Source organism: Ranitomeya imitator, chromosome 1 (assembly GCF_032444005.1).
Source record: "Ranitomeya imitator isolate aRanImi1 chromosome 1, aRanImi1.pri, whole genome shotgun sequence".
NCBI lineage: Eukaryota > Metazoa > Chordata > Amphibia > Anura > Dendrobatidae > Ranitomeya > Ranitomeya imitator.
In genome coordinates this window covers 817,084,384-817,111,698 of record NC_091282.1, presented here as the reverse complement: position 1 = coordinate 817,111,698, position 27,315 = coordinate 817,084,384, and the positions used below count along the sequence as shown (strand labels likewise).

The window sequence follows — 27,315 nt, the reverse complement described above, 5'->3', positions numbered from 1 at the left end:
ACAACGCATGCGGCACCATCCGCATACAGCCGCACGACCTGCGTACCTAATGTTAAATATAGGTACGCAGGCCGCATGTGGGCCGCATGCAGAAGTAGGCGGAGCTAGCAGCGGAGGTGCGGCCGAGGGCGGGGCTTCACAGAGGAAGTCCGCAGCCTGCCGCACATCAGGGGAACGCTAATGTGAAACCGGCCTTAGCGGATCTGTGTTTTTTTCCAAACTAGTACTGCGACTATACTTCAGTTTCCCTTCCAGGAATACTGGCATAGTTGAGAAGGCTAGGGTTACAGTTAAACACGTTCTCCCATTTCATCCTCCCCAGGTCAGGTGTGGAGAATCATTATATTCAGCTGGAGTGAAATATTTCCGACTTATGAGGCTAGATGGTGTCCACTTAGACTATGGCTATTTGCACCCGTTGCGGATTCTGTGCGGATCCGCAAATGATTTACAGTACAATGTAAATCAATGAGAAAAAAAAAAACCTGTGCACACTTTGCGGAAAATCCGCTGCGGAAACGCTGCGGTTTAAAAGAAGTAGCATGTCACTTCTTTTTTGTGAATCTGTTGTGTTTTTGTACCCATTCCATTATAGAAAACCGCAGGGGTAAAAAACGCAGCAAATCCGCAAGAAAACCGCAGCAAAAACGCACAAAACACGCTGCGGAACCGCACAAAAAACGCGACAAATCCGCAGGTGTGTTTTCTGCCAGGAGAGGCAGAATCCGCACCAGAAATTCCTAAGGATAATTCGCAACGTGTGCACATAGCGTAAATACTGTAAGTTTGGGTAGTTCAAGCCCTGTTTTATTGGGTTGGGATCGGAGCTTTGTGAAGCAGTATACAGAAGTTCATCCTCATAAATTGCTGTAATTGCTGCCTGTAATCTGCTGACTGTGCAATGGACGGTACAGTGGGTAATTACATACAGCTATAATAACCTGGATTGATATAAAACAGCAATAAGTGCATATTTGGGAATTTCCTTTAATGCAGTTCTTTTATAGAATAGTTTCAATGGCTAAAACCAAGGAGCTTAACTTTAAGTGCAATAAATATACTAAAGCTATTTCCAAATTCTTTATTTCCACTCTAGAAATGTAATTTCAGATATCCTCACAAGGTGCAACATAATGCAACCACTGAACACATTATTCAAGAACAACCTGTAGTTCGCAGGATAATTGTTGATCTTCGACCAGTTTTAAGGGAGGCTGTAGATCTGTGTGAAGAAGATGTTGCAGCTACAGAGAATGAATCCATTTCTACAGCAGCACATTCAGATCAAGAATTGAATAGAACATCTAATTCACATTCTACATTAGAACGACTTTCAGAACAAGACTTGCAAAGTGAGAACAGCTCAAATTCTACATCAGGACTTTTAGACCGAGGGTTGAATAAAAGACATGAATGTCTGGAAGGAGAATATCCTATTGTGAGGAACCCAGATTCTATGAGCTTTTCTCTCCCATCATTATGGAAATGTGAAAGCTGTGAGGAGAAATTGAAGCCTGCACAATATGATCATCGGCGGTTAAACTTGGTGGAAATAACAAATAGAGGAACACTTACTTTTGATAAAGAACAGCAATTTAGTGTCTCTCCCCCAGTTTCCTTTCCTAAAATCATACTGAAAGAATTACCCTCACAAAAGATGTCTAACGAACAAAGGCCTTCAGCAAAAGTGAGTATGAATTCAGCTTAAAAGCAAATATTAAACACTAGATGGTAGCCCGATTCTAACGCATCGGGTAATCTAGAATATGTATGCGTAGTGTATAGCACAGCCCACGTAGTATATTGCACAGCCCACGCAGTACATTGCGCAGCCCACGTAGTATATTGCGCAGCCCACGTAGTATATTGCGCAGCCCACGTCGTATATTGCGCAGCCCACGTTGTATATTGCGCAGCCCATGTAGTATATTGCCCAACCACGTCGTATATTGCACAGCCCACGTAGTAAATTGCGCAGCCCACGTTGTATATTGCGCAGCCCACATTGTGTATGGAGCAGCCCACGTTGTATATTGCCCAGCCCACATAGTATATTGCGCAGCCCACAATGTATATTGCGCAGCCCACAATGTATATTGCGCAGCCCACGTTGTATATTGCACAGCCCACGCAGTCTATAGCAATGTGGGCACCATATCCCTGTTAAAAAAAATAATTAAAATAAAAAATAGTGATATACTCACCCTCCGTTGGCCATCGGATTGAAGCGGTTACCGACGCTCCTCACACGCTCCAGTCTGAAGAATGCATTGCGGTCTCACGAGATGATGACGTAGCGGTCTCGCGAGACCGCACGTCATCATCTCGCGAGACCACAATGCATGGAGCGGTCACCGGGGAGTCGCGAGGAGCGGGAAAGGCCGGTTCCTGATCCGGGAGCCACCGGAGGGTGAGTATGTAACTATTCTTTATTTTTTTAAATTATTTTTAACATTAGATCTTTTTACTATTCATGCTGCATATGCAGCATGAATAGTAAAAAGTTGGTCACACAGGGTTAATAGCAGCATTGACCGAGTGCGTTACACCGCGGTCAACGCTGCCATTAACCCTGTGTGAGCGCTGACCGGAGGGGAGTATGCTGGCGCCGGGCACTGACTGCGGGAGGAAGGAGCGGCCATTTTCTTCCAGACTGTGCCTGTCGCTGATTGGTCGTGGCTGTTTTGCCGCGACCAATCAGCGACTTGGATTTCCATGACAGACAGAGGCCGCGACCAATGAATATCCGTGACAGACAGACAGAAGGACAGAAAGACAGAAGTGACCCTTAGACAATTATATAGTAGATATATATAATCTATGCCAAACACTTGGACTATTGGTACTAGTAAAAAGCAGAAAGTTTTAACACCTAGTTAACCCCTTCCCGACCTCCGTCGTACTATTACGGTATGTTTCCACGTTCAGGAAACGCTGCGTGTTTGACGCTGCGTCCAAATGTTCCAGCATAGTGGAGGGGATTTTATGAAATCCCATCTCCACTATTCGTGGTAACACGCATCCGGCGGCCCTGCGACTCCGGACATGCGGCGCGTCTCTTAAGATCGCAGCATGTCCGTGTACCTTACGGCGACGCTGCGGTGCAAGGTATGACACAGGGCCCTATGGTGGGGTGCGATGATCCCGGATGTGTGCTATGAACACATCCGGCATCATCGCGTCACAGAAGGGGGCGGAGCTTAGCGCGGAGAGGGTGTGCCGCTCCGACCAAACCGCCGGCCATCCTGAAGGTGGACACGTAACCTTACTGCGGAGGTCGGGTCCCCTGCTTTGATGTGGGCTCCGGCGCTGAGCGCACCTCAAAGCCGGGACATGTAAGCTGTTTTGAACAGCTGACATGTGCCCGCAATAGCTATTAACCAGTTAAATGCCGCTGTCAAACGCTGACAGCGGCATTTAACCGGTGCATCCGGAAATGATCGCATCGCCGACCCCGTCATATGATCGGGGTCGGCGATGCGTCAGGATGGTAACCATAGAGGTCCTTGAGACCTTGAGATCGGATGATTGCTGCTATGTATATGAGCCGGTCGAGTTGTGCCAGCTTATAGCCTCCCATTTTAAAAAATGTTTTAAAAAATCTGAAAAAAATAAAAAAATATATAAAAGTTTAAATCACCCCCTTCCCCCTTCGCCCCATTCAAAATAAAACAATAAAAAAAAAAAACCTACACATATTTGGTATCGCCAAGTTCAGAATCGCCCAATCTATCAATAAAAAAAAGGATTAACCTGATCGCTAAACGGTGTAGCGAGAAAAAAATTTGAAATGCCAGAATTATGTTTTTTTGGTCGCCGCGACATTTCATTAAAATTTAATAACGGGCGATCAAAAGAATGTATCTGCACAAAAGTGGTATCATTAAAAATTAAAAACGCCAGCTCGGCACGCAAAAAATAAGCCCTCACCTGACCCCAGATCATGAAAAATGGAGACGCTACGGGTAATGGAAAATTGCACAATTTTTATTTTTTAAGCAAAGTTTGGAATTTTTTTTACCACTTAGATAAAACATAACCTAGACATGTTTGGTGTCTATGAACTCGTAATGACCTGGAGAATCATAATGGCAGGTCAGTTTTAGCATTTAGTGAACCTAGCAAAAAAGCAAAACAAAAAACAAGTGTGGGATTGCACTTTTTTTGCAATTTCATCACACTTGGAATTTTTTTCCCGTTTTCTAGTACACGACATGCTAAAACTGATGAGGTCATTGAAAAGTGCAACTTGTCCCGCAAAAAATAAGCCGTCACATTTTCTGTTAGTACAATAAACCTCATTTCAAGGCAGAAACATTACTGCGTCCAACAGTTATTAGATATATGAAACTGAAATAGCTGTTGCAAAAAAAAAATCAATTTTTATAAAACATTAAGCTTAAGATTAATAGGGGTGCCAAAACTTTTTCATATAACTGTATGTAACAGAGCTGTCCATTTCTATCTACTGATGTCCCTGGGACTCTGCCTCCAGAAATTATTTTAAATGAATGGGGGCATTACCAATGTAATGTGTAATGACGGAAAGTCTGTTTTCCTGATCTACGTGTCTCACACTAGTAATGCCATGTGGATTTCTCTGGATCACAGATATCATAGGTGCAATTTTATTCAACTCTCTAGTACCCATATGCCCAGATAAACAGCTTAGGAGTGTTGATCCTACTGATAGATCCCCTTAGGGTATGTGTCCACGGGCAGGAAACGCTGCGTGTCTGACGCTGCATAGAGCCGCAGCGTCAGACAAGCAGCGTCCAGATGTTACAGCATAGTGGAGGGGATTTAATGAAATCCCGTCTCCACTATGCGTGGTAACACGCACGCGGCGGCCCTGCGACTCCGGACATGCTGCGCGTCTTTTCAGATCGCAGCATGTCCGTATATCTTGTGGCGACGCTGCGTCGCCGCAAGATATAGCACAGGGCCCTATGGTGGGGAGCGATGATCCCGGATGTGTGCTGTGAACACATCCGGCATCATCGCGTCCCAGAAAGGGGGCGGGGCTTACCGCAGAGCCGCAAAGCCGCTCCGACGATACCGCCGGCCATCCTGAAAGTGGACACATACCCTTAAAAAGGATAAAGAGTAGTAGGTATCCTCACTGTAACACTGCAGGCATGTCAATATGAAACATTTTGTATACTTTTTTTAATGGGCAAGTAAAGTTGCCCATTAAAAGGTTCAGCAGGATCAGAATAAAACTGTCTGTGCCATGTCTGACTTGCAGTTCACCATATTTACTTTAATGGAGAAGGGCTATAATACCAGACGAAGCAGACAGACAGCTAAACTTCTTCTTTAGCTCCTCTCTAACACCGCTACTAACAAAAAATAGACTACACCTCTAAGCAAGATACACTTGGTGTGTCATGGATATTAAAAGGGTTATCCTTTATATAGAAAAAAATGGAGACATGTATAATCTTAAAATACAAAACTACATACATTCCAGCTACCCCTCGGTTCCAGCACAGGCCATACCATAGGTCTGTGTCAGCTCCGTAAGTAATGCCTACTTTATTTAGGCCGGCTTCACACTTGCGAGTTTTACGGACGTAAGAGCGCAGAAACTACGTCCGTAAAACTCGCAAAACAAACGGCACAATTATTCTCTATGCCCCTGCTCCTATCTGCCGTATTAAACTGATCAGTATTATACGGCTTTCTACGGCCGTAGAAAATCGCAGCATGCTGCGTTTGTCACCGTATTGCGCAAATAAAACGTCAATGAAAGTCTATGGAAGCCCCAAAAATACGGATCACACACGGACCAGCAGTGTGACTTGCGAGAAATACGCAGCGCTGTTAGAGAGAAAAGCCGGTAATTCAGTGCGGTGTACAGTAAAATCACACTGACAGCTTCCAGTAGAATAGGTAGAATAAATGTGTACACATAGAATAGGTATATATATATATATATATATATATATATATATATATATATATGTCAGTGAGACACATATATATATATATTAATATTTCTTCCAGCGCTAGACAGCTTTAAAGCCGGTACTTCAATTACCGGCTTTTGCTTTCTCCTTCCTAAAACCCGACATGATATGAGACGTGGTTTACATACAGTAAACCATCTCATATCACTATTTTTTTTGCATATTCCACACTACTAATGTTAGTAGTGTGTCTATTCAAAATTTGGCCGTTCTAGCTAGTAAATTAAGGGGTTAAATGGCGGAAAAAATTGGCGTGGGCTCCCGCACAATTTTCTCCGCCAGAGTAGTAAAGCCAGTGACTGAGGGCAGATATTAATAGCCTGGAGAGGGTCCATGGTTATTGCCCCCCCCACCCTGGCTAAAGACACCTGCCCCCAGCCACCCCAGAAAAGGCACATCTGGAAGATGCGCCTATTCTGGCACTTGGCCACTCTCTTCCCATTCCCGTGTAGCGGTGGGATATGGGGTAATGAAGGGTTAATGCCACCTTGCTATTGTAAGGTGACATTAAGCCAGATTAATAATGGAGAGGCGTCAATTATGACACCTATCCATTATTAATCCAATACTAGTAAAGGGTTAAAAAAATACACAAACACATTATTAAAAATTATTTTAATGAAATAAAAACAAAGGTTGTTGTAATATTTTATTGAACGCCCAATCCAATAACTGAAGACCTTCGTTCTGTAACAAAAAAAACATAATAAACCAACAATATCCTTACCTTCCGCAGATCTGTAAAGTCCAACGATGTAAATCCATCTGAAGGGGTTAAAATATTTTGCAGACATGAGCTTTGCTAATGCAACGTTGCTCATGTCTGCAAAACCCCGGAGAATGAAGGTAAAGTAGGTCAATGACCTATATTTACCTGCATTTGCGGTGAGGCGCCCTCTGCTGGTTGTTCCTAGATCGTGGGAACTTTCCTAGAAAGCTCCCTGGCTCGAGATCATAAGAGGGCGCCCTCTGCTGGTTGTCCTCATATGAACTCGAGCCTGTACCGACGCTAGTGTGAAAGTAGCCTTAGTCAGATGACCACTGCAGTCAATCATAGGCTGCATCTGACTTCTGAACGGAGCAGTCATTCATGCAAAAGCTGGCAAAGACCTATGATATGGCCTGTGATGAATTTGTGGGGGCTTGGTAAGGTATGCCACCATTTTTTATTTTAAGCACATGCATACATACATACATACAAATATAGCGTTTTTTAAATGTACAGCATGTCAATTCTTTCAGCATTTTTGCGGCATTTTGTCACCTTCAGAAAGCAATGAGAATGCAAAATGTTGCAAAAAAACAGCAATCAGGCTTTGGCTACATTTTTTGCAGGGTTTTTGGCTACGTTATTGATGAATAAGACTAACTTTATTAAACATGTACTATAGGCAAAAAAGCACACTGCGAAAACACAGCAAACTTTGCATTTTTTACTGCGAAGAGAGTAGGTTTTGGCTGCAGAAAAAACACTGCAAAGAAGCTGTGTGTGAACATAGTCTACGGTGGCAAAAAAAAAAACTAAAGAGACCCAATTTTTGTAATTGCATCCCTCAGGGACCACATGTAGGGGTTCAGTGAGACTTTTTAGCCTGCAGGTGTTAGGGTATGTGCACACGTCAGGATTTTTAGCGTTTTTTTTGCGGAATTTCGCCATAAAACCGCTATAAATCTGGTAAAAAAAATGCTAACATTATGCATCCTATCTTTTAGAATGCATTCCGCATTTTTTGCGCAGATGTTAGCGTTTTTTTCCGCAAAAAAAACGCATCCCGCAAAAAATCCGGACATGCTCTATCTTTTTCCGGATTTTTTGCTGATTTCCTATCAAAAAGGACATTCAGGAAAAAAAAAAAAACGCAAAAAATCAGCGCAAAAAACGTGCAAATTCCGCGAGAAATCCGCGAGAAAAAAAACGCGGATTTCTGGCAGAATTCTCAGGATTTTGTCAGGAAAAAATCATGACGTGTGCACATACCCTTACACGGGTTTTTTTTTTTTTTACCATTGAGTTGTAAAAAAATACATTCCAACTGTAATTAACTTAATTTTTTTCATTTCCACAATGGCTGATAAGAAAAAAGGTGCTCGTAATCTATTATGCTATTAATCCGAAATGTAGCAATATTGCATATGATTGTACACTACTGTATGGGCACCCAAGAGGGCTCAGGAGGGAAAGATTCCGTGAGGTGAAACATTTCTTCCTGGAGGTAAAACAGTGATATTAAACCTGTAGTACTTTGCTGTGAGGAAGGGTGCCTGCACGGGAGCACTATTGGGGGACACTGTGTGGATGACGTAAGACGCGCCATTCACATAAAGCAGGGCAGGGGACAGCGATCGCAAGAAGAGAGGAGGCACAGGACCAACACCAGTCATCTGTGAGTATAGTAAAAAGGCTTTTGTGGGATCTGCTGACTGGATTGGGACTTTTTTCTACAGCATTTCAGTATGATGTAAAAAAGGCTCTAATGGTGGTGGCCATACTTTGTGTGGGGAAATGCAATCCTATGGCTGCGGAATCGCCGCGATTCCGCAGAAATAATGAACATGCTGCGGATTTTACCGCTATGCGATTCCCCAGCGGGAAAATCCGCAGCATGGGCACAGCAACTGCGGAATCCCATAGAATTGCATGGGAATGCGCTTTTTACGCATTTTTATGCTTTTCCGCTGCGGCAAACAAATGCTACAGAAACGCATAAAAAATGCAATGTGGGCACAGAAGATTGGCTGGTAGTAATAGTAATAACATTTCTTGGTTACAGAAAACCCTTTAAATAGTTTATAATTATTAGCTTGCTTCCCTCAGGAAAACACATTATGGATGGGTTTAGAAAAACTGCAGCTGCCAATATCAGAACTGGTCACAGTTATGAAAGAGCAGACAAACAGTGGACACCATACTCTCATTGCTAAAGTGCTCTGCTCTCTTCGAGAAAAACAGTAAGTATTCAGATAAATAATACAGTAACTTTCTAAACTTCACAATAGAAGTAGGAATGTACTTCTAGTAATGTAATTTGCTGCATGATAAGGATGCTTTTAGGCTATGTGCCCACTTTCAGGATTTTTCGCGTTTTTGCCAGTTTTCCGCTGCAAAAACGCTTAAAAAATGCTTACATTAAGCATTTCATCATTTTAATGCATTCCGCAACTCTTGTGCCTATGCTGCGTTTTTTCCGCAAAAAAAAGCATTGCGGAAAAAAAGCAGCATGTTCATTAATTTAGTGGAAAATCTGTGGATTTGCCACTATATTATTGTATTGGGAACCTCCGGAAAAAAACACGAAAAATCCGCGAAAAAAACAAGCAAAAAACACAATAAAAACGCAAGCGGATTTCCTGCGAAAGGAATCCGGATTTGCTCAGGAAAATTCTGCATACATTCCTGAATGTGGGCCCATAGCCTTACACTTTGCACTCTCAATATAGATAGGTTATTTAAAGATGATGAAAATAGCCGGCTATCGCTTGGGAATATTTACAACATGTGCTTAATGAAAGTCCAGATTTATTGCTCTAAGAAAGAAAAACAAAATTTATGACACCTTTTAATGGCGAACAAAAATAAAATAAATGTTGTACTAATAAAAGAAATCTTGAAGTGATAGCAACATCTAAAGACTTATGGCCCCCCATACATATTAGATTAAAGTCAGCTGAACCTGCTGAGGTCAACAGTTTCGTCAGGTAGCCTTAAGGTACCGTCACATTAAGCGACGCTGCAGTGATCTAGACAATGATCCCGATCGCTGCAGCGTCACTGTGTGGTCGCTGGAGAGCTGTCACACAGACAGCTCTCCAGCGACCAACTATGCGAAGTCCCCTGGTAACCAGGGTAAACATCGGGTTACTAAGCACAGGGCCGCGCTTAGTAACCCGATGTTTACCCTGGTTACCATCGTAAACGTAAAAAAAAAAAACTACATACTTACATTCCGGCGTCTGTCCTCTCCGGCGCTCTGCTTCTCTGCACTAAGCGCCGGCCGGAAAGCAGAGCACAGCGGTGACGTCACCGCTGTGCTTTCCGCCCGCTGCGCTTAGTAACCTGATGTTTACCCTGGTTACCAGTGAAGACATCGCTGAATCGGCGTCACACACGCCGATTCGGCGTCACACACACCGATTCAGCGATGTCTGCGGGAGGTCCAGCGACGAAATAAAGTTCTGTACTTTCTGCGCCGACCAACGATGGCACAGCAGGATCCTGATCGCTGCTGCCTGTCAAACTGAACGATATCGCTAGCCAGGACGCTGCAACGTCACGGATCGCTAGCGATATCGTTCAGTGTGAAGGTACCTTTATATGTATGGGGACCACCGACAGATGATTGTAAGGGAAGTTGAGGACAACCAAACATTGTGTTCTAGAGATAAGCCACCACCATAGAGAACTCACGAGTGATATCTTTTGGATGCTGGACTATGCGAGAAACTTAATATGCGAATGTTGTCACACGTAGACATGTACCAAGAACTGAGTTTTGATCCTACTAATAAATTCTCTGTTGGGATAAGAAAATTGTTGAAAGAAGAGGTTAAAATGGGAGCTTTGACGGAGGCATTGTTTGAGGATTTGTTAGTTCAGTCTCCAGTACTACCCATATTACATTCTCTCCCAAAGATCCATAAAGCTAAATTCCCTCCACCCATACGCCCCATAGTGGCAGGAATTGGAAATTTGGGTGACAAACTCAGCTCATGGTTGGATTTGTACTTACAACCTTTGGTCAAAAATATTCCTAGCTATTTAAGAGATACAAAACACGTTATATCTTCTTTAGATGGGTCTGTGTAGACAGAACATAGTACATGGCTTTCTTGTGATGTAGTCAGTCGGACTATACCCCAGTATACCGCACAGGCTACCTTTGGAATCATTAAATACCTTTTTGAGGATACATAGTAACTACACCCCAGCGATAAAGGAATTTATTATACAGGCAACAGAATTTTTATTAGTTCACAATTATTTTTAATTTAACGGTCAATTCATCCTACAAAAACAAGGAGCCCCAATGGGTGCAGGCTTCTCACCATCTATAGCAAACATTTATATGGCTATATGGGAAGAACATTATATTTTTTCGGCTGCATCCAAACTCCACTCCCATATCAGGTGGTATGGCCGTTAATTTGACGACCTCCTCCTGGTATGGGATGGGATTGAGGAGGCAGCTGAACAATTTGTTTGCTTTATGAACCAGAATGAGATGAATCTAAAATGTACACATACCCTTCAAAAAAAATAAAATAGATTTTCTGGATGTTTCTCTAGAGTTTTCACCAAAGGGATTGATGAATTCTACACTGCAACATCCTGCCACTCTAAAAAAACGATACAAAATATTCCATTAGGCCAGTCTCGCACGTCCAGATAATTCCGGTACTGGAAAAATCGGTACCGGAATTATCCGTGTGTCCGTGAGCTCACGTAGGCCATCCGTGTGGCACACGTTCGGCACACGTGTGCCGCCCTTGTGCCGACTGGGTACCACACGGAGCGTGCAGGAGACAGTGCTAGAGATAAGTGCTGTCCCCTGCATCTGGTGCTGAAGCCGCCATTCATATCTTCTCTCCAGCAGCATTCGCTGGAGAGAAGATATGAAAAATCCTTTTTTTTTTTCGTGTTTAAAATAAAGATCCCTGTTCCCACCCGCACCGCACCTTCTCCTGTATGAGCGGTCACGAGGTGCCCACCATTACAGTGATGAATATGCGGTGGGAGGTGGAGCCGCATATTCATGACTGTAATCGGCGGCACCACGTGACCGCTCATACAGGAGAAGGTGTGGCGCGGAGAGGACGCTGCGAGGGAGCGGGTGAGTATTTTATTAACAGCGGGCGGGCGCACAGGGGGTGGGAGGGGGGTGGGGACAGGGATCTTTATTTTAAACATGAAAAAACAACAAAAAAAAGGATTTTTCATATCTTCTCTCCAGCGAACGCTGCTGGAGATAAGATATGAATGGCGGCTACAATTCGATCGCTAATAAAAATAGACAGGACATGTTGAAAGAAAAAACAACAGGAAAATCACACCAAGATCAAATTGCGTTTATAACAAAATATAGCCCACAATTTACAGAAATCAAGAACATTATACAAAAACACACTGCTCAAAACAATAAAGGGAACACTAAAATACCACATACTAGATATCACTGAATGAAATATTTTAGTTGCAAATCTTTATTCATTATATAGTGGAATGTGTTAAGAACAATAAAACATAAAAATGATCAATGTAATTCAAAATGAATATCCCATGGAGGTCTGGATTTGGAATGATACTCAAAATCAAAGTGGAAAATAAAATTACAGGCTGATCCAACTTCAGTGGAAATGCCTCAAGACAAGGAAATGATGTTCAGTTCTGTCTGTGTGGCCTCCATGTGCCTGTATGACCTCCCTACAATGCGTGGGAATGCTCCTGATGAGGCGGTGGATGGTCTCCTGAGGGATCTCCTCCCAGACCTGGACTAAAGCATCCGCCAACTCCTGGACAGTCTGTAGTGACGTTGGTGGATGGTGAAAGCCATGTCCCAGATGTGTTCAATCGGATTCAGGTCTGGGGAACGGGAGGGCAGCCCATAGTTTCAATGCCTTCATCTTGCAGGAACTGCTGACACACTCCAGCCACATGAGGTCTGGCATTGTCCTACATTAGGAGGAACCCAGGGTCAACCGCACCAGTATATGGTCTCACAAGGGGTCTGAGGATCTCATCTCGGTACCTAATGGCAGTCAGGCTACCTCTGGCGAGCACATGGAGGGTTGTGCGGCCCTCCATAGAAATGTCACCCCACACCATTACTGACCAACTGCCAAACCGGTCATGTTGAAGGCATGCAGGCAGCAGATCGCTCTCCACGGTGACTCCAGACTGTAACGTCTATGGCCGGCATCACACTACCGTGTTTCACGGACGTAAGAGAGGTGCTGAAAATACAGATTGCATACGGTACAATGCTTCTCTATGCCCCAGCTCCTATCAGCCGTATTTTACTGATCCGTATTATACGGTGTTCTACGGCAGCAGAAAATCGCAGCATGCTGTGTTTGTCACCGTATTGTGCAAAAAATACACCAATGAAAGTCTATGGGGGCTAGAAAAATACGGATTACACACAGACCAGCAGTGTGACTTGCGAGAAATACGCAGCGGTGTTCTAGAGAAAAGCCGGCAATGCAGTGCGGTGTACAGTAATATCACACTGACAGGGTAGAATAGAATAGCTAAAATAAATGTCTACACATAGTATAGGGGTATGTATATATATATATATATATATACAGTGGGGCAAAAAAGTATTTAGTCAGTCAGCAATAGTGCAAGTTCCACCACTTAAAAAGATGAGAGGCGTCTGTAATTTACATCATTGGTAGACCTCAACTATGGGAGACAAACTGAGAAAAAAAAATCCAGAAAATCACATTGTCTGTTTTTTTAACATTTTATTTGCATATTATGGTGGAAAATAAGTATTTGGTCAGAAACAAAATTTCATCTCAATACTTTGTAATATATCCTTTGTTGGCAATGACAGAGGTCAAACGTTTTCTGTAAGTCTTCACAAGGTTGCCACACACTGTTGTTGGTATGTTGGCCCATTCCTCCATGCAGATCTCCTCTAGAGCAGTGATGTTTTTGGCTTTTTGCTTGGCAACATGGACTTTCAACTCCCTCCAAAGGTTTTCTATAGGGTTGAGATCTGGAGACTGGCTAGGCCACTCCAGGACCTTGAAATGCTTCTTACGAAGCCACTCCTTCGTTGCCCTGGCGGTGTGCTTTGAATCATTGTCATGTTGAAAGACCCAGCCACGTTTCATCTTCAATGCCCTTGCTGATGGAAGGAGGTTTGCACTCAAAATCTCATGATACATGGCCCCATTCATTCTTTCATGTACCCGGATCAGTCATCCTGGCCCCTTTGCAGAGAAACAGCCCCAAAGCATGATGTTTCCACCACCATGCTTTACAGTAGGTATGGTGTTTGATGGATGCAACTCAGTATTCTTTTTCCTCCAAACACGACAAGTTGTGTTTCTACCAAACAGTTCCAGTTTGGTTTCATCAGACCATAGGACATTCTCCCAAAACTCCTCTGGATCATCCAAATGCTCTCTAGCAAACTTCAGACGGGCCCGGACATGTACTGGCTTAAGCAGTGGGACACGTCTGGCACTGCAGGATCTGAATCCATGGTGGCGTAGTGTGTTACTTATGGTAGGCCTTGTTACATTGATCCCAGCTCTCTGCAGTTCATTCACTAGGTCCCCCCGCGTGGTTCTGGGATTTTTGCTCACCGTTCTTGTGATCATTCTGACCCCACGGGGTAGGATTTTGCGTGGAGCTCCAGATCGAGGGAGATTATCAGTGGTCTTGTATGTCTTCCATTTTCTAATTATTGCTCCCACTGTTGATTTATTCACTCCAAGCTGGTTGGCTATTGCAGATTCAGTCTTCCCAGCCTGGTGCAGGGCTACAATTTTGTTTCTGGTGTCCTTTGACAGCTCTTTGGTCTTCACCATAGTGGAGTTTGGAGTCAGACTGTTTGAGGGTGTGCACAGGTGTCTTTTTATACTGATAACAAGTTTAAACAGGTGCCATTACTACAGGTAATGAGTGGAGGAAAGAGGAGACTCTTAAAGAAGAAGTTACAGGTCTGTGAGAGCCAGAAATCTTGATTGTTTGTTTCTGACCAAATACTTATTTTCCACCATAATATGCAAAAAAATTGATAGAAAAACAGACAATGTGATTTTCTGGATTTTTTTTTCTCAGTTTGTCTCCCATAGTTGAGGTCTACCTATGATGTAAATTACAGACGCCTCTCATCTTTTTAAGTGGTGGAACTTGCACTATTGCTGACTGACTAAATACTTTTTTGCCCCACTGTATATATATATATATATAATATATATATATGTCATTGAGACACATTAATATATATATATATATATATATATATATATATATTTCATACAGCGCTAGATAGCTTAAAAGCCGGTAATTCAATTGCCGGCTTTTGCTTTCTCCTTCCCAAACCCGACATGATATGAGACATGGTTTACATACAGTAAACCATCTCATATCCCTTTTTTTTTGCATATTCTACACTACTAATGTTAGTAGTGTGTATGTGCAAAATTTGGACGCTGTAGCTATTAATTTAAAGGGTTGAATCGCGGAAAAAATTGGCGTGGGCTCCCGCGCAATTTTCTCCGCCAGAATGGTAAAGCCAGTGACTGAGAACAGATATTAATAGCCTGGAGAGGGTCCATGGTTATTGGTCCCCCACCCCACCCCACCCCCGGCTAAAAACATCTGCCCCCAGCCACCCCAGAAAAGGCACATCTGGAAGATGCGCCTATTCTGCCACTTGGCCACTCTCTTCCCATTCCCGTGTAGCGGTGGGATATGGGGTAATGAAGGGTTAATGTCACCTTGCTATTGTAAGGTGACATTAAGCCAGATTAATTATGGAGAGGCGTCAATTGTGACACCTATCCATTATTAATCCAATTGTCTGTAATAATGTGTGTGTTTTTTAACCATTTCAAAGTCTTTTAATGAAATAAAAACACAGGTTGTTGGAATAGTTTATTAGACTGGTAATCCACCTGAAGACCCTCGCTCTGTAAAAAAGGTAAAATAAAAAAACAACAATATCCCATACCTTCCGATGAGTCTTGTCCCACGCTGTAAATCCATCTTAAGGGGTTAACTAATTTTACAAGCAGGAGCTCTGCTAATATAATTGTCTAAGGCTTTTTCTGTCTGTCTGTCTGTCTGTCCTGGAAATCCCGCGTCTCTGATTGGTCGAGGCCGCATGGCGACGATGATGTCATAAAGGTTGCCTCGACCAATCAGCGACGGGCAGTCTGCTGTGAATTCGCCTCGACCGATCAGCGACGGGCACAGTATCGACGTAGATGTCATAATGGTTGCCATGGCGACGATGATGTCATAAAGGTTGCCTCGACCAATCAGCGACGGGCACAGTCTGCTGCGAATTCTGGAATCATCATTGTTCATATACTACGGGGACATGCATATTCTAGAATACCCGATGCGTTAGAATCGGGCCACAATCTAGTATATATATATATATATATATATATATATGTATGTCTCACTGACATATATACAGTGTGCGTGTGTGTGTGTGTATATATATATATATATATATATATATATATATATATATATATAAAGACAGTATTTATGTTTTTAAGATTTTTTGAGAACATGGATCCATTGTATGTCCGTATGTCGGTTTTGCAAGCCTGCAAGAAAATCTCGCAGTACGGATGCCATATGGATTACATACGGAGGATGCCATGCGCAAAATACGCTGACACACCCTGCCTACGGATGAGATACGGACCACTATTTTGGGGACTTTTCTGTGTATTACGGCTGTAAATTACGGACCGTATTTTTATACGCTGAGTGTGACGCCGGCCTATCACATGTGCTCAGTGTGAACCTGCTTTCATTTGTGAAGAGCACAGGGCGCCAATGCAAATTTGCCAATCCTGGTGTTCTGTGGCAAATGCCAAGCGTCCTGCACGGTGTTGGGCTGTGAGCACAACCCCATCTGTGGACATAGGGCACTCAGACCATCCTAATGGAGTCGGTTTCTAACCGTTTGTGCAGATTTGTGGCCTGCTGGAGGTCATTTTGCAGGGCTCAGGCAGCGCTCCTCCTTGAACAAAGGCTGAGGTAGCGGTCCTGCTGCTGGGTTGCTGCCCTCCTACGGCCCCCTCCACGTCTCCTGGTGTACTCGCCTGTCTCCTGGTAGCGCCTCTGGACACTACGCCGACAGACACAGCAAACCTTCTTGCCATCGCAATGATGTGCCATTCTGGATGAGCTGCACTACCTGAGCCACATATGTGGGTTGTAGAGTCCGTCTCATGCTACCACGAGTGTGAAAGCACAACCAACATTCAAAAGTGACCAAAACATCAGCCAGAAAGCATTGGTACTGAGATGTGGTCTGTGGTCCCCACCTGCAGAACCACTCCTTTATTGAGGGTGTCTTGATAATTGCCAATAATTTCTGTTGTCTATTCCATTTGCACAACAGCATGTGAAATTGATTGTCAAACAGTGTTGCTTTCTAAGTGAACAGTTTAATTTCACAGAAGTTTGATTTGCTTGGAGTTATATTTTGTTTAAGTGTTCCCTTTATTTTTTTGAGCAGTGTATATTCCCATATTACATCAAAATGATATTAAAAAAATATTATTTCAGCCTATAAGATTTTCTGCCAAAAGAGCACCATCTTTAGGAGATATTTTATCCCCAAGTTTATATAAAAACAATAATGTAGGAAATGAGAAAACTTGGCTCCATTCAGTGGGCTTTTATAAATATGGACATCGCTTTTGTATATGTTGCAATCATGTGGCGAATACTAGGAAATTGAACTCCACAATTACCAATAAATCATATAAAGATAAGAAATGTATAAATTGCAACACCACTTATGTAGTATACTGTATCTAGTAACTAGTTTAGTTTGTAAAATCCAATATGTGGGATGTCCCACTCATCAACTGAAAGTCTGGTTTAGACGCCATCTATCGCATGCAGCTAATGTTAAGATGGTAAAATGCTCAGTGGCTTCAGGAAAGAAATATATCTTGGTACCGTGTTAGCCAGTAGATAGAAAAATATTTAGAATTGAGAGTCCTCAGTGGTTGATACCTTTTAATGGCTAACTGTAGTGGCTTCAGGACATTTTTCATTACACCATAATGGGGACACCACTATGTGTAGGGTTATTGGAATAGAAAAGGTTTCTAAACCCTGGAATCATGGTGGATGTATTACTTGCAAACGAGAGCACCTTTAGGGATGAATGTTAAACAGGATTTAACATATTATGTGTAAATTTCAAAATGTATTGCAGCCTTCATTTTTTTTTATTCATATGTCAATTGTGTATATATGTGTTTTATTATATTATTTAGCTGACCGTATTTTTCAGACCATAAGATGCACTTTTTTCCCAAAAATGTTTTGGGGAAAATGGGGGTGCGTCTTATGGTCGGAATATACTTATAAACACTATGGCAGCGATCCCAGTCCGACGCTGCAGCCTTCCTTCCAAGGCTGGTGCGGCGGAAGTGGTGATACTTTGTTCGGCGGCGGAGCTCCGCCGGCACTTCAAAAAAGCCCGGAGGCCCCTGCAGATCCAGTGCTGCGATGCGGTGGCCTCCGGGAAAATGGCCACCGAGGACAGTACATGCTCAGATTCAGATCTCTGAAGACGAGATCTCATTGCCGAGATCTGAATCTGAGCATGGCCGCCCCTGGCAGCCATTTTCTCGGAGGCCACTGCATGCTCAGATTCAGATCTCGGCAACGAGATCTTGTCCCGAGATCTCAGGAGACGAGATCTCAATCTGAGCATGCGCCGCCCCGGCGGCCTTTTTCCCGGAGGCCACCACATCACAGCACTGGATCTGCGGGGGCCTCCAGGCTTTCACGAAATGCCGGCAGAGCCACGCTACCCCACAGAGCACCACCACAGAGCGCCACCACCACCGGCGCCCCACAGAGGAGCACCACAGCCACATCAGCCTGGACCACTGAACAACCCCTGTGACCACTCCTCCACCTGTGCCGATCGCCCCCGGTAAGCTGAATTCGGACTGTAAGACGGACCCCCATTTGACACATTTTTTTCCCCTATTTTCCGTCTGAAAATTTGGCGTGCGCCTTATGGTCCGGTGCATCTTATAGTCTGAAAAATACGGTATATTGTGAGGTAATTAAATGATGGATATTTCTCAACAGGTGAAGAATACTATTAGTGAATATGTGGTAACAATCACGACTGGGATAGAATGTGGTATATAAGGTTGTTCTTTTGTTCAGGATGTTATGCAAGGATTAAGAACCGCTAGGTTCGAAACGCGTCTTCCCATAGAATTCTTCCCACATTGGGGGCTTGTAACTTTTATGCTGAAAGGAAAATTCTTTAAAACAAGTAATCCAAATAAAATTTGAAAGTTTTTAACAGACTGCCTGAGCTGGATTACTTATTGGATTGAATAATATTTACGTGTTTTGGATAAAAACCATGTGATTAAGGGTTTTTCTACCCGAAACACATTATCATTATTGTGTTGTTATTTTTTTTTTTTAAATAGTTGAACACTCCAATTTTTTTCATCCCATATGATGAAATGCGAGGTTTGAACTACTTGGTTTTGGTGCTGCAGTGTAGAACATCACCATTGAGCGCTACTCAATGTGGCTGGGAGTATGCAGATTGCATACTTGTGGTCACATGCCTGCTTGCTCCTGGCACATCCTCACAGCGTGCAGAGCACACGATGTGAGGATCTGCAAGTCTGCAGCCACATATAAAGTGGATAATATCATGCACAGTTGAAAATAAAAATATATACATTTTAAAAATATATTTATTTAGTCACTATAAAACTTCAGAGACAATTTTTTTTATAAACAAACACTTGACCTACACATTTTAAACCCATGCAGGTCCCTTAGACATAGTTAACCCCTTAAATACATCAGTCTCCTAGTCATCTCTGGCATGGCACATGACTATCTGCTCAACCTTAAACCTCATATTGAAAGGCTCGTTAAAGGGTCGACATAGACTTTTAAGTTTGCTACTTCCAATAGGTGGCACTAGAGTTCAAGCCCTCTTCCTCTCTGATTTAATTTCTCAGAGGAGCATGCAAGGTGTTTTAGTCTACTCATATGGGCATGCCAGACCTGGCCTGGATTGTCACTCTCCATAAGGAGAAACCTGCTCCCTTAGATGATTAGCACCATGAAAGCCTCAAGATCCAGCAGTCATACGTCTGGCTGGCAGGAACAGAATGTATACATCTTCTCCTGGCCAGGAGCTGTGGTAAGATCAGACCAAGTCAGTGACAGTCAGACACGGCCATTACACAGTACATACCAAGGGCACAAATATTCTCAGCACAGAAACATTTTTTTTTTTTTTAAACATCCAATTGTGGAACTAATTTTTATTCCAAGATCTATTGATTAAAACATACTTTGTTTGTGGGAAACCCCTTTACGATAAACGTTATTTCACAACATGCTAAGGGTTTTGTTATAAAGGTTAGCTCCTGAATTATTTTCTGGTAATCATAGCAATTGCCTACTTTGTCTTGAACATATTTAATCGAGTCTGGCATGTTCTATTTCTTATATGTGTTAATTCTCCAGAGAGAAAGACACATTACAACATGTCGGAGAACTTAGAAGAATGGATAAGAATTCCTCCCAGAAAATTCCACAAATTCCATGTAGGAGAGGAGAAATCAGACTCACCTGGATTAAGAGAGGCTGAAGAGTTCTCCTACAGCAAGCTGTCGACTATGATGAAATGTATGTAACCTGTTCCTTGCAGGATAGGCTGCTGGAATATACCTGGAGTAACACTTCCTAAAATTCCCCAGAGACTATTTTGAGCACTTCTGAATTTACAAATAATTCTTTTGATTAAATAAAAACAAAGTCTACATGTATATAAAAAGTGAGTTTCTTTTTAAATTTATTAATAGCTGCGGATAGCTAAATGTTGAAAGGTCTGCCATCTATATAAATGGAAGGGACATGCTGCTCGCTGCACTTTATTATACTCACATTGCATTATGCTTTCAAAACACAGCTTTCTAACAAATGTAGCAAAAAACTAATAATAATAATATAATAATAATAATAATTTTATTTATATAGCGCCAACATATTCCGCAGCGCTTTACAAATTATAGAGGGGACTTGTACAGACAATAGACATTACAGCATAACAGAAATACAGTTCAAAACAGATACCATGAGGAATGAGGGCCCTGCTCGCAAGCTTACAAACTATGAGGAAAAGGGGAGACACGAGAGGTGGATGGTAACAATTGCTTTAGTTATTCGGACCAGCTATAGTGTAAGGCTCAGGTGTTCATGTAAAGCTGCATGAACCAGTTACCTGCCTAAGTATGTAGCAGTACAGACACAGAGGGCTAATACTGCATAAAGTGTATGAGAACATGATGCGAGGAACCTTTTTTTTTTTTTTTATTATAAATAGGCCACACAGGGATCGTTAGGTTAATGCATTGAGGCGGTAGGCCAGTCTGAACAAATGAGTTTTTAGGGCACGCTTAAAACTGTGGGGATTGGGGATTAATCGTATTAACCTAGGTAGTGCATTCCAAAGAATCGGCGCAGCACGTGTAAAGTCTACAAATGCATTACAAAGTCTACAAATGCATTACTAGAATAGAGTCTTCCTTTTAGGTCGGGGGTCACACTTGTGAGTGTAATGCGAGTTACTCGTGAGTCTCTCGCATCAATGCCCGTCACTGTCCCTGGCAATCGGGATAGAAATACATGGAGCCGCACAGTCCGATCCCGAGTGCCGGCGGCAGTGCCGGGTATTGATGTGAGAGACTCGCACGAGTTTCTCGCATTGCACTCGCAAGTGTGACCCCGGCCATACACTGCAAAGCACTCCTGTTCTGGACAAGGCATTTGATGAAGAAGCATGTGACCGAACTGTTCTACTGCGAACAGGTTACTAGAACGCAACACGCAGGATGAGATGAGAGAAGTAACCAACTAAGCTATTTTTGTTGCCAACACTGAAACGAAGGTGTTAATTATGCAAAGTCAGTTGTTCGGGTAGAGGGTATCAAGTCATACACTATTAGCAATAATGGTGATAATTCAGTTTCAGTATTATTCTGTTTTATCTAGCGGTCGTTCAGCACGAACGGCGCTATAATGCCTTTCCGCTTTAACTTTCATGGGCAGCACTCACAACGATAGGTCTGTCACTACAATAGCTCTTTAAGCTGTTCCGATTACTATACTGGCACGAACGAGGGTCACCGGTCTTTCCCCCTAGACCACAAGTTTTTAACAGCAACTTAATATTCTATGTGTGCTCCCCACACTCTGTACCGCATGTCTACACTGGAAGCAATGGCCATGTTCACTTGTGTCTCTTGGTCACCATGGCAGATGCCCAGCCCCGTACGATGTTCAAAGTTCGACCTTCAGTGCTCTCCACCGCCTTACACTCCAACTGAGAAAGCAATTTTTACATTGAAAGAAAAGTGTGCTTACATGCTCCTCCATTAGCTACCATTTTGAGAACAAGAGCGCCGTAGCGGCTGTGAGAGACTGCACCATCAAGTGGGCTGTGATTCACAAAAATGAAGAAACTATACTAGCATATTAGCAACTGCCACAAAATTATGTCCCCAACCCATTTGTTAAAGTAAAGATAAATTGGATAAACCTCTTTAAGGCTACGTCCCCACAGTCAGTAATGGGCAGCGCTTTGGACGCAGCACATGTCTGCTCCATCCAAAGCGCTGCCGGCTTTTGAACGCAGGCGATTCCGCATGTGATCACTGAACTGTGCGGAATTACCGCGCCCTATACATTGGATAGATTATATTTATCTTCGGAGTCTGAGCGTTTCCACAAATAAATAGACATTCTGCAGTCTGGAAAGAAGTGCTGCATGTCCGTCTCCACAGGTAAGCAGGAGGCATCCCAGCATGCATAGTGGAGATGGGATTTCTTGAAATCCCTTCCACTGTGCAGTAACATCTGGCCGCAGCGTTAACTGAGTGTGGAAATATACCCATAAGATGTGCCAACCTTTAAAATAAAAAAAAAAAGGTTTAACTGCACGAAAATGTGGTGAAAAAGTATACAGTTGCACTAAATTTCTCATCCAACAAAGGACTGTGATACATTTGGAACATTTTTCTGTCTTTATATTAAACAAGATTAGTAAACATGCCCAACTGTGTGAATGGAAATTCAGGTGATTGACAGCCAATGTTTGGATTCTGCAGAATTCACCGAATAAAAGGGAACTAAAATGCCACATATGTCCAATAGCAAGCGACAGGATGGACAAGCGTTCTAGTAACAGCACAGAGATCAGGGATCATAATAGCAGCAGAAGGTATAATACAAATGTATGATTGATTGCAGCAGTCAGACAACTAGAACAGGTCACCATTCAAACATCCAAAGATGAGCTGGTCTATTCTCCTGACCGCTGCAGTCAATCACATGACTTGTGGTGACAAAGAATAATGGCTTTCAGTCGTCAGGTACAGACCACTAGCGCAACACTGAACATCCAGGGGTGATTCAGTATTTTTACCACACTAATGGGAACAGTCCAGTTTTTCTTTTCAATAACCAGCCATGAAATAAAAATGTGACAGCAGTTGGAATCCATCAGGACACTGCATTTCTAATAGGGTAAGCTTCTATATTGAGTTTAACACCGCAAATTTTCAGTGAGCAGAAATGCAGCGTCTTACAATGCAGCAAAGTGGATATGATTTACAGAAATCTCATGCCCACTTTTTTTTTTTTTTTTTTTTTAAACGGCGTAAAGTGACCTGTGTGCGTTTTGGAAATATACAACATATCAATTTCTCTTGTAAGCCAAAGTTGTGTGGATTTTCCCAATAGAAATGCAGTAAATTAAGTAAATATGCATTTTTTAGGGTGTTTGCGCTGGGAAACACGCTAAGAATACATGTACAGTACTTAACACAACTGTCAATAAAGTTGTCAAAGCCAAATATGAGGATGTATCAAAAACAGATTTATTTAAAACACGGCGCACCAAGAGAGTATCAAAAACAGTAACAAAACGCAATGAAAATAATGTAATTAATGTGCAACATCAAAACTCACTAAATACTGTGTAGAATTCTGATCCAGCATCAGATAATTAGCGTGTTAGGAACTTTACATTTTCATTTCATAAATCAATAGCACACATGAAAATAGGCAATTTTGTAACCTATCAGGAATCTGTCTTTCTCCGCCAGTGAAGAGCAGTCATTTTCAAAATTCTCAATTCCTGGAGAAAATTTATATTCAATGAATAAAGGCTCATTACGGAGGTCTGGGATGAAGATGCGAGGCGCAGGAGCTCTGCCGATAGTGCCCCCTTTTCACTTAGCAGTAACCGCCATCTCCTATCTCAGTAATGTAACAACCTGCCTTCACCAAATAGATTTTAGCTGTAAATGGACAACGAGTGAGCAGTCCAGGATAACAGCATGGAGGATTAGTGGGAGTTATTTTGCGCTGTTGAGGATCAGAGACATCAATTGGCTAGAAATATTAACATGCGGGTTTTACTCGACACGTTTCACAGTATAACACTATCATTCCATGATAAGAAAGCAGCAGAGGTCTCTGATCAGATATATTACAAAGTTACTTATTTCCATGTGTTAGACTTTAGCGCTCCAAGCTTTATTTTTTTATTTTCCAGTCTTCATATCACAATCTTCATGAGAAAGCAAAATAGCCCCGCACCTCTTCAAATCCGCCTACATCTGCGTGCGTCCTGTGTACCTACCTTTAACATTGGCTACGCAAGCTATGCGGATGTATGCGGTTGTGTCCGTATGCATCATTTTGACGCTGCACCGAACGCAACATGTTGCATTTTGTTGCGATCAGCGCGTCAAAACGACACAAGCGGACTCATCCGCATGGCCTGCGTACCCATTGTTAAAGATAGGTACCCGATCTGCGCTAGCGAGGAACGGACCTCTGATGCTGCAAACAGCGTCCTCGGTCCGCCCGAAACCAACGTGACATCGCTAGCGCGTGCCGAAAAGGGCATGCGCTAGAGATCCGTTAGCACATTGCCGTCAATGGGTGCGCTAACAGATCCATTGCATGGCGTTAATTGCGACAATTTCACCATGTAACGGAGTCCGCTAGCGTTAACCCATTAACGCAATGTGAACCTAGCCAAACAGAGGAAGTATGCAGCCCTCCCAACGCAAATGTGAAACCAGCCTAAGGGTACCGTCACACAGTGCAATTTTCATCGCTACGACGGTACGATCCGTGACGCTCCAGCGTCTTAACAATATCGCTCCAGCGTCGTAGACTGCTGTCACACTTTGCAATCTACGACGCTGGAGCGATAATTTCATGACATATGTGCGATGTAGAAGCCGTTGGTTACTATGCGCACATCGTATACGATATATGTTACACCATGCAATCATGCCGCCACAGCGGGACACTAGACGACGAAAGAAAGTTTCAAACGATCTGCTACGACGTACGATTCTCAGTGGGGTCCCTGATCGCAGGAGCGTGTCAGACATTGCGATATCGCTCGAACGTCACAGATATATCGCTCGAACGTCACGAATCGTGCCGTCGTAGCGATCAAAATTTCACTGTGTGACGGTACCCTAAGTTTTCAGCAGGCTAATTGCCAGAGGTGGGATTACAATGACAGGTAACCCTTATACACAGCTGATAACAGGATCCACTAATCAATATGTGACATCACAGCTGACCCTGCTCCCATCCATTCACAATGATCTTTGCATGGTCATTTAGGCAATGTGCACACGTTGCGGATTAGGCTTAGGAATTTCTGGTGCAGATTCTGCCTCTCCTGGCAGAAAAAGCACCTGCGGATTTGTCGCTTTTTTTGTGTGGCTCCGCATCGTTTTTTGTGCGTTTTTCTTGCAGATTTGCTGCGGTTTTCTATAATGGAATGGGTACAAAAACGCTGCAGATTCACAAAAAAGTAGTGAAATGCTACTTCTTTAAACCGCAGCGGATTTTCTGCAAAGTGTGCACAGCATTTTTTTTTCTCATTGATTTACATTGTACTGTAAATCAATTGCGGATCTGCAGCGTTTCTGCACCGCAAAAAACGCTGCGGATCCGCAGAGAATCCGCAACGTGTGCACATACCCTAAAGGTACCGTCACACTCAGCGACGCTGCAGCGACAGACAATGAGCCGATCGCTGCAGCGTCGCTGTAGAGACGTCAAACACAGCAACACCAGAACGATGCAGGAGCGATCCACTGACGTAATGGCGACTCACTTATCGTTCTCGCTGGTGGTTAGCTCCATGTAAAACATTGCTGGCATCGTTGCTTTTGATGTCAAACATGACGATTCACGCCGACCTGATGACCAAATAAAGTTCTGGACTTCTAGTTCCGACCAGCGATGGCACAGCGGGATCCAGATCGCTGCTGCGTGTCAAACACAACGAGATCGCTATCCAGGACGCTGCAACGTCACGGATCGCTGTCGTTCTCGTTGTAAAGTTGCTGAGTGTGAAGGTACCTTAAGAGTCTGCAGTACTAAAGATAAGACTGCCACCCTGCCTATTGCAGCTAATGTAAATGTGCATTTTCTGAAATATGATGTTAGTAGTGATGAGCGAGCACGCTCGGGTGGTCTCTGAGTATTTTGGGCGAGCTCGTATATAATGTTTGTGTCCCCGCAGCTGAAAGATTTGCGGCTGCTAGACAGCCTGATCATGTGGGGATTCCCTAACAAGCAGGCAACCCCTGCATGTGTTCAGGCTGTCTAGCAGTCACAAATCATGCAGCTGCGGCGACAATCTCCGAGCACGTCCAAAATACTCGATCACCTGAGCAAGCTCGGAAATCTTGAGTAACCAGCATACTCGCTCATCACTAGACATTAGTCTAGAAAAGTCAGTATGAAAATTGCAAGATTTCTAATACAAGTTGTGACATGGAAGATGTGTAGAAAGAAGCAGGTGTTGACAAACAGTAACAAATTTATTTTTATTACTGGTATCTATTGGCCTTTGGTGATACTTTCTTCCTCAAGAGCTCATTCAGATATATCTGGTTTTCATATAGAAGTTCAATCAGCCGTTTTCATGGATCACACGTATACCTGTAATCTATCGGGCTTTTCACATGTCTAGTTGTTAGCGAGGATCGAACAAGGGCCATTCTAGTGTTCTCTTGCCTGCTAGAAAGAAGGTAGTTTTTTTTGTCGCTTATGTCAGAAAACCTGATGAAACCAAGACCCTTTTTCTCATACGTGAAAAAAAAAAAAAAAAAAAAAATGGAGGACTGAATGAGCCCCTAAGGTGTGGGGCTAGCTGGTTCAGTATTGTCCGTCTACACCTGGGCCAGGAAAAGGGGGTCAAAGTTATTGCATGGAAGTTGACAGCTAGCCCCATAAAATGTACATTTTTCTAAATAAACTTGATTCCAGTAGCAATGGTGGCAAGAGAGTTTAGTTGCTTTGCTTTCTTTTAAAGTCAGTGGCCAATCCTATCTAGTCTCCAGCAGTGCAACGTGATTACATGGAATCTGTCACCAGGTTTTTGCCATTTAATCTGAGAGAGTAGCATAATATAGGGGAAAAAGACCTTGATTCCAACAAAGTGCCTTACTGGGAGCAGCAGTTGTGACAGAGCTCGCACCAGGCTCTTTAAGTACATTGTATATGGACAGTGAGCTGCTCATC

General features: G+C 43.0%; 1 protein-coding gene across 1 annotated transcript in view; it reads left to right on the top strand.

Annotated features, from left to right (window-relative positions):
• Positions 1-20,518, top strand: part of LOC138647267 (uncharacterized) — a 157,204-nt gene extending 136,686 nt beyond the window's left edge. Inside the window, exons 4-6 of the mRNA XM_069736203.1 lie at positions 1,097-1,687; positions 8,788-8,921; positions 20,215-20,518. Coding sequence (XP_069592304.1) covers positions 1,097-1,687; positions 8,788-8,921; positions 20,215-20,338 — 849 coding nt within the window. The 3' untranslated portion in view covers positions 20,339-20,518. The remainder of the gene's footprint in view (positions 1-1,096; positions 1,688-8,787; positions 8,922-20,214) is intronic.
• The last annotated feature ends 6,797 nt before the right edge of the window (positions 20,519-27,315 follow it).